General features: G+C 57.3%; 1 protein-coding gene across 1 annotated transcript in view; it reads right to left on the bottom strand.

Moving 5' to 3' along the window:
• The window catches only part of SLC6A3 (solute carrier family 6 member 3), a 34,189-nt gene that overhangs the window by 19,070 nt on the left and 2,701 nt on the right, over positions 1 to 12,418 (bottom strand). Inside the window, exons 3-6 of the mRNA XM_021076839.1 lie at positions 11,660 to 11,791; positions 6,665 to 6,881; positions 1,011 to 1,149; positions 196 to 330 (exon numbers count right to left, since the gene is read on the bottom strand). Coding sequence (XP_020932498.1) covers positions 196 to 330; positions 1,011 to 1,149; positions 6,665 to 6,881; positions 11,660 to 11,791 — 623 coding nt within the window. The remainder of the gene's footprint in view (positions 1 to 195; positions 331 to 1,010; positions 1,150 to 6,664; positions 6,882 to 11,659; positions 11,792 to 12,418) is intronic.

Below are 12,418 nucleotides of genomic sequence, written 5' to 3'. Positions count from 1 at the left end.
CCCCCCACTCCTCATTCAGGTCCATTCAGCATCCGGCTGTGCCACGTGTCCCCTTCTCGGCCACAGGGCGAACTCTGCCCGGTGGGCCAGGCCATCCTGTAGAGCCCAGCACACAGCGGGGCGAGCGATGTGTTCCAGCCGGGCCTCTGCCTCTGGGACACGGGGCCCCGCGGCCTGGGTGGCAGACGTACTCACCGAGGCCTCGCAGAGCCGGTGGAAGTCCACGCTCAGGTAAGCGCGGATGCCGTCCAGGGCCCCGGGGAGCGTGATGCCTCGCAGGAGCAGTGCCAGCAGGACCACGTAGGGCATGGTGGCCGTGATCCACACGACCTGGGGAGGGACGGCGTCACCTGGCTGCACGGGTGGGCACAGGGCCACCCCACGGTGTGTGCTGAGAGAGGTGGCCTTGGACGGGGAAGCCCAGCATCCCAAACAGCCACAGGACGCCGGCGCAGCAAATGCTCCCTGGAGCGAGGCTGCCTAGGGCCCTCTGTCTCTACACGGTTCCTGGGGTTAAAATGGAACGAAGCTCCTGGCAAAGAAGGAACATTTCTGTTCTGCATTCGGGCTGCGGCCGGAGGCAGGGGCGGGATTTCTGATGAGCGCCCCGTGAGGGGTGTGCGCGGATCCTGCAGATGTGCATCTGGATCACGTGTGAGAGATGGACCCTTGCGGGGGGGGGGGGGGGGGAGAAGTGGGGGGGGGAAGAAGTGGGGGGAGGGGGGCCCTCCTGGCATTATGAGAGGCTCCTGAGTTTGGGGGCTGCATGAGTAGCAGGTCAAGTGACACATTCCAGTCAATGTTGCTTTGTGCCCGGGGAATACCCAAAACACCCCATTGGAAAAAAACAATTATATTGTGTTCATCTGAATGCACTCTGCTGACACCACGCCCCAGCCCCGGGCCCCGGCCACGCCCCAGCCCCGGGCCCCGGCCACGCCCCCAGCCCTGCCCCCCGGCCACGCCCCCATCCCCCCCCGCCCCCGCCCACACCGCGGCCGCAGCCCCACCTTGCCCGAGGTCCTCACTCCCTTCCACAGGCTGAAGTAGAGCAGGATGATGACCAGCACCAGACAGGACGTGAGCTGCCACCGGGGCGGGCCCAGGTCGTCGATGCCGCGGCTCTCGTGGAGGTGCAGCACGCCGCGCCTGGGGAGCAGGGAGAAGGGGTCCCAGGGATGCAGCCTCCCCACCCAGAACTGGAACCAGCGCCCGCAGGTGCCCCTGGGGACCCCCACTGCCCCAGAAACGCTGGCCCCCAGGCCCGAGCGGCAGCCCGGGGTAGGTCTGCCATGGAGGCGCGGAGGAGGTGGGCGGGGGCACGCTGGGAGCCCGCAGAACCCTGCCCTGCCCCTCGCCCTCACCACCCGTGCTCTTCGAAGTTGGGGGAGGGAAAGGGCACCCGGGCTTTGAAGGAAAGAGGCGCCAGAGGCCGGAGGAGGCTGCTCGGTGACGCAGCATCCCGCTGCCCACGGACGGTCCAGGGCCCTGTGCTCGGAGGAATAAGGCAGGACATGCGGGGACCGTGCCGTTCTCCAAGGGTGGGGGCTGCCAACAGGCGCCCACAGTCCAGCTGCTTCTGGAGGATTCCATGGGAGACCGACATGGCCAGGTTTGCTCAGGCCTCTAGCCTCGTGAGCAAAGGAGTCCCCACCTCAGCTATGGGGGAGCCGGCAGGGCAGGCAGGGGGCTGGCTGGGTGGTCCGCGAGCTCCTGCCAGGCTGAGGGTCACTGAGTCCCCTGCCCCAGTCAGCAGGGGGACTAGAACATTGCCTGGGGTCCAGTGGGGGCCCTGGAAGGGGCTGCCCCAGAGCAACTTCAAGGAGCTGGAAAAACCGCTTCAAAAGGATGACACTGCACAGGGAGCAACTTAACTTCCTGCCAGAGCAAATCTAACGTTCTTTAAAGGAAGACAATGAATTCTAATATTCACCAATGCAAAACTCCCCAAGTCTAGCACATAGTAAAAAAAAAATTATGACACAATGAGAAGCAAGAAAATGGGCCGTAGAGCCAGGAGCTCCTTCTCGCCAAATACAAAACTACGGAAGACACAGGCAAAAGGCCATCTGTGGGCGCATAAAGCACAAAACCCTTAGAAGAAAACAGAGAGGAGAATCTTCAAGACTTTGGGCTTGACAATGGATTTTTTTTTTTTTTTTTTTTTTTTTTTTTTTTTTGCTATGACACCAAAAGCACAAGCAGCAAAAGAAAAAATAAACAAACGAACTTTAAGATCAAAAACTTCTGTGCATCGAAGGATGCTATTAGCAGAGTAAAAAGGCAAAACGACAGAATGGGAGAATATAGCTGATAAAAGATTAAGATCTGGAATATATAAAGAACCCCCAAATGCAACAACAGCGAACCCCAAACAACTCAATTTAAAAATGGGCAAAGGACTTGGATAAATGCCTCTCTGAAGAAGGTATATAGCCGGTCAGCAAACACAGACGCGATGCTCAACACCACTAGTCATCGTGGAAAAAGAGATCAAAGTCATGAGATACAACTTCATACCCATTAGAATGGTATTAGTGAAAAAAAAGGCAACGCAGAAAACAAGCATCGTCCAGGAGGTGGACGCATTAGAACTCGTGCATTGCCAGTGGGAGCATAAAATGCACAGCTGCTGTGGGAACAAAAACACAAAACATAGAATTATCATATGATCCAGCCATTCCACTTCTGGGTATATCTCAAAAGAACGGAAAGCAGAGACAGAAGGTCTAATGCAGGTGCCAGGGTGGAGGATGGGAGGCCAGGCGTTGGCACCTGATGGGTAGAACCCCAGCTCAGGTGGCGGGAGACGTTCTGGAGATGGATGGGGAGATGCTTGCACAGCAATGTGAAGATGCTTAGCGCCCCTGAGCTGTACATTTGAAAAGGGTTAAAATGGCAAATTTCATGTTTTGAATGTTACCACCATTTTTAAACCTCCCCAAAAGAAGGCAACACACTTTTCGGAAAAACTAAGGCTAAGAGCGGTCACTGCCAGTAAGTCTACACTTTGGAAACGTCAAGGGAAATCTTCAGAGGCAAGAAGCCGTCCCAGTGGACACCTGGACCCACGTGCAGAGAGGGAGAGCTCGGGTGCAGGGCATGCGGGAGAGAGAAAGGTGCCTTTTGCTTGACGTTATTTAACATGTAATTGCTTAAAGCAAACGTAGTAACACTGTGCTGTGGAGTTACTAACAAACGGTGGAAACCAAGTCTGGGACAGCAACTGCACAAAGGCCATGAAGGGAGGTGGAAGGGGCGCCCGTGTGACATGTGAAGTGGTGAGATGCCCTTGGAAGGAAGACTGTGCCAGCTCAGATCTGCACTGTGAACCCTCTATTGTCCACTGAAAAACTGAGACGGAGAGCTGGAGCTTGTCAGCAAATGGTGTAGATGAAATGGAAGCCTAAAGATTAGTTAATTCCAAGGAAGAAATCAGCAATGAAGAGAGGGGACAAATAGGCCAGTCAGTGGTGACACGAAAGACTCTGCCCAGACATGTGGACACCTGTTGATTGGCAACTCTAACTAAAAGGCGGAGATTGTCGAGGTGAATAAAAAAGCAAGAATCAGAGTTCCCATCTTGGCTCACTGGTGAACGAACCTGACTGGCATTCATGAGGATGGGGGTTCAATCTCTGGCCTCGACCAGTGGATTAAGGATCCCACGTTGCTGTGGCTGTAATGTAGGCCAGTGTGGCTGCCATCCAACTGGACCCCTAGCCAAGGAGCCTCCATATGCTGTGGGTGGGGCCCTAAAATAACAGGAAAAGACCCCCCCCCAAAAAAAGCATCCTTTCCTATAGTTTTCCCATTTCCTATAGCCCTTCCAGAACTGGTCTAACCATGGTTTGACTATGCCACATCTTCATTAAAAAAAAAAAAAAAAAAAGGAAAAGAAAAAGTAAGAATCAACTCTTCTGTCTGCATGAAACCCACTTTAAAGATGACACATGTGAGTTAAAAAGATAAGAATTGGAAAGACATCCCATTAACCATTATTCATAGGAAAGCTGGAATACTCATATTAATAGCAGAGAATGCTGATGTCAGCATAAGGAATATTACCCAGAGGATGTTTCATAAAGGAAAAGGGGTCCATTAAAAGACTCGATGTTCACAGACATGCATGTACTTCAGAACATGGATGGAGCAAAAGTTGACATCACTGTGAAGAGAAATTGACCAGTCCACAATTACAGTTAAGATTCCAACAGCCCGTTACGGTAACTGGTAGAACAGGTAGACAAGGATGCAGAAAACCTGACCAGCAGCCTGGGCTGACCTGACTTACTGACCCGTCTACCAGCAGGCACACCTTCTTTTTAAGTGCACAGGACACACCATGTACGGGGCCATAAGACAAGTCTTGGTGTATTTTGAAATGACGAAGTTTTATAAACATATTATCTCATCAGGTCAGTCAGAATTAAATTAGAAATCAATAACAGAAATACATCTAGAAAGCCTCCAAATATTTAAAAATCAAGCAATAATCTCCCCTGAGTCAAAGAAGAAATCACAAGGCAGATTGGGGAATACTTTAAATGAATGAAAATGAAAACACAACATATCAGAGAGGCAGGAGGCAGCTAAAGCCGTCTCTTAGAGGAAAATGTGTAGCTTTAAATACATAGCTTTCTAATTTGTAGTAGGAAGTAGGCAAGCCTGGTTTTGATAAGTGTTTATGGAACTGAGGGGAATTTAAAACTGGTTGGGTTTAGATGGGCCTATTTTGGGGTTTCCAGAGCCCACACGTACTTTGTAGGACTCAGAGCTTTACGACTTCAGTGATTATAGTTATCCTGGCCTTTCAGTCATTTCATGGTGGGATCAGGAACAGGTAATCCTTTTCACAATGATCTGCCCTACACAGTGTGTTTAAATTCCAGAAAACCCTTGCAGACCTGACGGTTACTGCGCCGTCTCAGGGACACCTGAGTTGTCACCACCAATAGTGAGATCACCTGGGGAGTCCCTGATGCCGTTAATAATTCACTGTGTCTTTATTGATCCAAGACTTCCGTGCAAACCTTCAAAGCTCCCGCCTTTGTCCCAGGGTCACCTCCAACTACGGTTGGACACCTGCTCATGCTAATAGCCCCTCACGTGGAGGCTCTGGGCAGCTTTCCATCTGAACCTTTCTTTTCCAGACGGGGAACTTCCGAGACACTGACTAGTCAGTTTTTCTTTTTTTAAAATCTACTTATAACATATGTGCTTTCCTCCTAGCATATTCTTAATAATGGATCATTGACTAATCAGTTTTTTACCTATATTTTTCTTGTCTGAAAATCTCTTAGATAAACCCTCTCTCTCCACACTTCCCAAACAAAGATAGGCATCTCCAAGTGACATTTCTCGGCACGTTTGGCATCTCTGAAAGCTTTCCTAAATGCTCTAAATTGCACCAAAATCCATCTTAACACTGTAAAAGACACACTAGCTTGAAGACTTGTTGGTGAAATGATTGGTGAACCCAGCCTAGAGAGAGCTGTCTCTGGATGTCCTTTAGCAGTGGACAGGAGGACAGGCAGCCATGCTGGCGTCTCAGCTTTCTGATGCAGAGCCCTGCCCCTGCCACCACTGGTCCCTTCTACACACTGGCCCTGAGAGCTGGCCTTGACCTGGTCCTGAGACGCTGCCATTAAGTTTGGGACATGCGTAAGGAACAGGCCGGCGGCAAGATGCTGAGCTCTGCAAGACTGCTGTGGATGCATGCTCTGCTAGCTTTCCTTGGACAGATCTAGCGTTTCTTGTCTGCCCATCCTAGGACACACTCGGGTAACAGCCTGGGGTTCCCTTTCTCGAGGGGACACCCACCCTGGTGTCTTTTAGGCAAATCTAACGGGACGGATAGCAGGCGGACTCTTGCCTCTGGTCCAGCCTCTGACAACCTGCTGCCCCTCCCGAGAGCTCCCGGAGACCCCGGCCTCACCCCCAGCTTTGGACTCTCCCTCGCCAGGCAGGCGGGCTCTCAGCGCCCACGCCCGCTCCCGTCCCCGGCCTCCCAGACGCCCTCACTCTCCATCCCAAAGTGCCAAAACCACCTTCCAAAAAATTAAACAAGTCCCACCACCCACAGCCCTCGTCCTGCCTCAGCTCGCGCTTCCTGGAAGAAGGGCACCCAACCCCTCCCACGGCCCCTGCAGAGCCGCAGCCCCACCTCACTCCACTCCCTACCACCCCGGCCACTGTCCACAGCGGCCAGTCCTGGAGACGTGTCCCGTGGCTCTGGAGCAAGTGCTTAGACTCCGAGTGTCTGAAACATGCGCTTCCAACCTAAACACCCCAGGTCCCTGAACCGGGCAGCCCTTCTGGCCGAGTCGCTCACACACCCACATGGCAGCTTCTGCTGGGGCCCGAAGGCTCAGATTTTCTCTCCTGCACACCCGAGGGCTCACCTGTCTCGACAGGGCCGGGAGAGGGACAGTCCCTTCCTGAGCTGCCAGAGGTAGGGCCAGAAATAAGCCCCACAGGTGTCCAAGGGACAGAATGGGCACAGGCCAGGCCAGGTCGGGAGGGGGGCCTCCGTAGAGCCTTGGGGGGCAGCGCAGGGCTGGGGGGTGAGCCCGGCCCCCTCCGGGACCCGCCTGGCTGCTTCCCCTCTCCCTCCCCCTGGGCAGAGGCAGCGCGCAGGGCGTCGGCCCGGAGCCCCACTCACTCGAAGTACTCGGCGGCAGGCGTGGTCCTGGTGTCGTTGGCGCTGGAGTTGGCGGCGCGGGCGTCGGAGCAGTGGGGGCTGTTCCAGGTGTTGTTGCAGTGGGTCCAGGGCAGCTCGGCCGTCAGGGAGGAGAAGAGGTAGTGCAGGGCCCAGGCGATGATGACGTTGTAGAAGAAGCCGATGTAGAGCGAGATAAGGATGACAGAGTAGCCCACGCCTGCCGGAGGGGGGGGTCAGCAAGGTCAGCACCCCCCCCCAACCAGGACACAGCTCCACCGGGCTGTCCCGACACCTGCAGCACCCCTGCCACCACGGAGGCGGGGCCGACCCTTCCAGTTGTCCACGGCCGCCTCTGTCCACCCAGATGTGCTGGGGCAGCCTGGTACAGCCTGGTCACCCACAGACAAACAGGGTACCGAAGGGCCATCCAGGGCCATGCACTACCCATCAGGGTCATCCAGGGTCACGTAAGGTCACGTAAGGTCACGGCCACTCTGGTTCACCCGGGGCAGTCCAGGGCCACGGGCCGTCCTGAACCATCAGAATCATTCAGGGTCACCCGGGCCATCTAGGAACACCAAGGATACAAGCCACCAAGAGTCAACACAGGCCATTCCAAACCATTCAGCATCACTTAGAGCCATCCGGGGCCACCAAGGAACCCCCAAAGTCCCAGAGCCATCCAGGGCCATCGACGGTCACTATAGGACAACTGGGGGCATTTGTGGCCATCCTCAGCCTCCCAGGCTCAGCCAGGACCATCAGGGGCAAGACGGCCCAGGCCATCCAGGGCCACTCGTGGCCCCACAGCTGACCATGCACCCTCTGGGCCACTCCAGGCAAACAGGCTGCTCAGAAGCTACAGAGCCGCCCAACCCCCCAGGATCACACATCACCACCCGGGGGGGTCTTCCATGGCCATGGGTGACCACGTGGGGCTTCCTGGGCCACCTGAGGCCTTTTGGAGACACGTTCAGGACCACAGCACCCAGAGTTTGGGAGAGTCCTGGAGGAGAACAGAGGGTGAGCCGTCCTTGGAGCGGCATCAGGCTGACCCAGGTGGACAGACGGCCTGGCCTCCTTTTGTTAGCCAGGGCTCTCCCTGCTCAAGGCTGGACAGGCACGGGTGCCTCCTGCTGCAGCGGTTCGCTGCATGGAGCTCCAGGCGGAGTTCTTTTACTTCTCTGGGCCAGGGCTGGCTTAGACCAAAACTGACTTGACTGGACAGGAGCCCGGTTGGGTGCCACGCCCGCCTGTGGCCAGGGAGGAGCTTGACTTTCAGGCAACCTTCGCAGGAGCAGCTCAGCTCGTTTCTTATGGGTCTAACCCTTAGGAGAAGATATTTTCATGCTCAGGAGTCTCCATTAAAATTCCCTCCCTACCCTGAAAGCAAAAAGAGAGGCACTGCAATTCTTTCAGGTGTAGATATTGAACACAGCCAGGATCAGGCGTGATTGATGCAAAAGCCAGTGGCCCTGCTACGCGATCCCTCGTGAAATCATGCTCAGCAGCAGCAAAGGCAAAACCCGACGTGCCTTTCGAAGGTCCTCCGGGGGGAGCGTGTCAGCCGGAAACAGCTCCGCACGGCAATTCTGCTCTCTGGACTCGCCCAGGCAGCCGTGCGGGCAGGAAGCCCTGCTGGCGTGAAGCACATCACGAAAGGCTCTCCCTGGCGGTGAGCCGGCCGTGGGTGGAAATCCTTGCAGGTGAAAACTGGGGACTCCGAATCCTCAGCTGGAACTTTCGGAGCTGAAAGGAGCCTTTGCTCAAACACCAGAGCAGATGCAGATCTGGTGTCGGAGGAGGCCTGCCTTTGCCCTGGGTCCTTCTAAATCCACTGCTGTGGAGACAACCCCCCTACCACCCAGGCAGGCCAGCTTGCTCCACTGTCACAGTGGGGCTGATGTGGCCCTGGAGCATGTGGCCCGGCCATCAGCCCAGAGGCTCTCCCACCCAAGGGCGCTGCTTCTGCTGAGCTGCCGTCCGGCTGCCCCAAAGGCCCGGGTGAAGGACGGTTCTTAGGAAGACGGCTGCAAGGCTCCGCCAGTCGCTCTGTCCTCCGGGACCGCGGAGCCTCAGGAAGCCCTGGCCCTGGGCCCCCGAAGGGCGACCCCTCGATGCCGCCGCCTTCAAGTCCTCCTGTGAGTCATGAGGCTCACTGTCCTGCGGGCTCAGGCGTGTTCCTTTATGGGTGTTCTTGCGTCACAGCCTCTGAATAAAGTGCTAGGGACCTGCTTCCATCAGCTTTTGGCAGAGGAACTTCCTTCCCAAGGAGGCCACAGACTCAGTGCCCTCTGATGGTTCCTCTTGTCTCTGACTCCAGGAAGCTCAAGGCCAGAAGCGAATTTCAGTCACAGCCTGAATGGCAATTTTCCTAATTTTCAATTCCTTTCGGTATTTTAAATATTAACCTCGGGTGCAATTTATTTTAGGCCACGGAATAGCCTTTTTAGAAAGAGGGAGTGTTTGGTAGTTCGCACTAAAATATTATTGACCCCAAAATGTGGAAATTCTCTTCTGCGGTCTGTGAAATTGGGTGGTGGTGTTTCCACACTGAACACGCAGTGGGCTTGACTTGTTTAAGCAAACATGAAACGAGCCTCCTTGGGTCTCAGGAGGGCACAACAGCCCCCCTTCTGCACCCCAACAGACAGTCACGCCGGAGCCCCAGAGCTTCCGGATGAAGAGGGAGTCACAGACAGACAGACAGACGGTCAGGCCCGAATGCCGGGCAGCTGGGGGGCTTGGGCCCTGGGGGGCAACCGCCTCCCCTCCGAGAGTCGCGGTGGTCAGTGCGCGTGAGCACGAGAGCAAGGCGAGGGCAGTGCGGGGTGTCGGGGGGCAGACGGAGGAAGGTTCGCTTCGGCTGCTTTGGGGAAGACCCTTCCTGCGGTAGGACGTCCAGTGGGAAAGGCGCTTCCGTCTGCTGGCCCGCGGCCCCGGGTCGGCGCCCTTTTCCTGCTCGAGTCTCTTGTCCAAGCCCCCCCTCGCCGGACCCTCTGATTCATCTCTGGACTCCCTGGGGGTGGGGGGCACAGGGTCCTGTCACATCAGAAGCTCTCGATTCGCTTCAGATTCGAGGGGGGTCTTGGACATCCAGAGCTGCAGCCGGTCCCTGGAGGCACATCGCGCTGGGTGAAGTCGGACCGCAGGGCAGCCGACGCGCGCCGGCCGTGACACGCCAGCTGCCCTCAGGTCGGGAGGACGGGACGAACTCACGCGCCCCGACGTGTCAGTGGTGTCCACGTGGACGCACTGCCCCGACGGTATCGGCCTCGCCCGTGAAGACAACCTCCCCCCACCTGCCTGGCTCTGAAGAGGCGCCCGGGTCTCAGCCTCCTGCACGTCCCCCCCTTGGGACCACCGAGGGCACCGGCGGCTGTCCCAGGCCTGACTTCAGCTTTGACCTCTGCGCGCAAACCCCGCGCAGGCACCTGACCCGGAGCCGCCCCTCCCGCCGAGGACGCCTGACCTCCCTGCAGCTCCATCACTGGGCCGCCTGTCACTTAGCCTGTGAGGAAACTGCTCGTGCCTGGAGATTCACCCGGCGGCCAGCAGGAAGGAGGGACGCCAGCGCCCGGGAGGAGCCGTCATGCCGGGCAGGGCCCAGCGCTTCCACTGCCGTGAGGGCGATTTTCTCCTGGAGGGACAGCCCACACCTGTGAGGTGTCCCCGCTCCTCAGGCCGCGGCAGTTGCCCTCCTGCACAAACCCACGAACACACCCGCGGGGCGCCCTGGGGACCCGCGGGGCTTCTGTTTTCCAGAGGCCCTAACTTTTCAAGACCTTCTAAGAAGACCCGAAGACGGATCGTTTAACCATCTCAGCGAAGCCAGCATCTGAAGCCGGCACCGGCCTGGTGTCTGAGGAAACGCCCGCACCCTCTCCTGACCACGGGCTCCTGTGCGGTTGGCCCAGTGGGCGGGCGTGACTGGGGGCTGGACTGGGGGGGAGACACACGGGTTTGGGGTGGAGCCCACCCTGGTCTTGACCGGAGCGGCCGGTCCCCCCAGCCCCGAACCCAGCACCTGCGTCTCCAAACACAGAACAGACGGCACACAGAGCACCTCCAGGGCTCCCGGAGGGGCCAGGCTCTCACAAAGCGTCACCACCAGGCTGGCCACCTGTGCTCAGCATGGGCTGGGCTGTGTGACCGTGCTGTGGCATCATGCCAGCGCCTGGAGGGCTCAGTGAACAAGAGACGGTGGATAGATGGCAGATGGATGGGTAGCTAGAGGGAGGACAGGTGCAGAGGGATAGAGCGTAGGAACATGGATGCCATCAGAGCGAGGGCTGCAGGTAACAGGTACAGGGTGGCTACGAGGATGGCACATGGGTAGGCGGTGGCCAGACTGCTGGATGGACACATGGCTGGCAGGCAGGTCGTTTCCACCCCCCAGTATCTCAGAACGAGCCCAACACGATGTGAACCTAGACGAGCAGTTCAGATAGAGACACTCGCGCAGGGCGACGTGAAGACACAGGGAGAAGACGGCCGTCCCCAGCCCATGGACGCCCCCAGCCCGCAGATGGAGTCAGCTGCCCCAGGCCCGTGGGTTTGGACTCGAGCCTCCAGGACTTGGAGACATCAAACATCTATTATTTAAGCCACTCAGTCTGTGGCACTTTGTACGGCAGCCTTAGAAAACTAATACAGTTGGAGAGATGGATGGATGGATGGGTGGGTAGATAGATGGATAGACAACGGGTAGATGGGTGGATGGATGATGGATAGAGGACAGATCAATTGGGCGGATTTTTATCTTTTCCGCCGTTTTAGCACTTTGACATAACACCACCATGCGTGAACGGCAGGCTGGCCTCGCCTGGGACCAAGGGGACCCTTTAAAGCAGGGGCCAAAATTAAAACGACGTGTCCACAGGCATAGATGCCAAGAGGGACCGAATGCCCAAGCCGGGGTGACTGGCTTTGAAATCGCTCCAGCCGCGCCCTGGTCCCCGCCACGCCAGGTGCGAGGTGGTGCCCCGCTGTTACCTTTCAGGATGGGGCAGATCTTCCAGACGCCAGCAGCCCCCTCCCTGTTGAACTGCCCAAGGGCCAGCTCCATGTAGAAAAGCGGCATCCCGGCAATGACCATGAAGAACAGGTAGGGGACCAGGAAGGCACCTGGGGGCAGAACAGCACGGTCACCTGGGCCACAGGGGAAGGGCCCAGCCGACCACGCGTGTCTTGGGCCCAAGCATTTCCACCCAGGGTTCCCGTCCCTGTTTCTCCCTGAAGCCCCTGTGTGACCACCCTTCCAAGGGTGGTGGGCTTCCTGCCTCCACACCTGGCCCCACATCACCAGGGCCTGGACGTGTCCTGCCGTGGGTCCCGCTCCTCCCCACCTGCAGAGGCAGCCCCAGAGCAGAGCCCATGAGGCCGCTGCCCGCATCGCGGCTCTGTTCCTGGCACTGCCGGCAGGTCCTGCCCTCCGTCCCCTCTTCTCTTGAGTCCTTCGGGGTCTGACCCTACCTGGGCCTCTGCATTTGAGCTGTCTCTCTGCTGGTGGGCGCTGCCCTGGGGCTGGGGTTCCCCCCCACCCCGGCACCCAGTTCCTCTCAAAGCCACACTGCACTCTGAGCACGAAGTCCAGGGCCCCTGGGCTCAGCCTCCTGAGACCCTCCTGAGGTCACACTGCCTCAAATGGGGGGCTCTCTTTCTGGGAGGGGTGCAGGGACACCCACAGAGCTGCCTGTCTTGGGGCAACTTCTGTACCCACTTAGGCCTCAAAGGGGGCCAGGGAATCTGCCC

This window comes from Sus scrofa, chromosome 16, assembly GCF_000003025.6.
Source record: "Sus scrofa isolate TJ Tabasco breed Duroc chromosome 16, Sscrofa11.1, whole genome shotgun sequence".
Classification (NCBI taxonomy): Eukaryota; Metazoa; Chordata; class Mammalia; order Artiodactyla; family Suidae; genus Sus; species Sus scrofa.
Note: the sequence above shows the minus strand (reverse complement) of the source record. Positions and strands in the feature narration are given on the sequence as shown.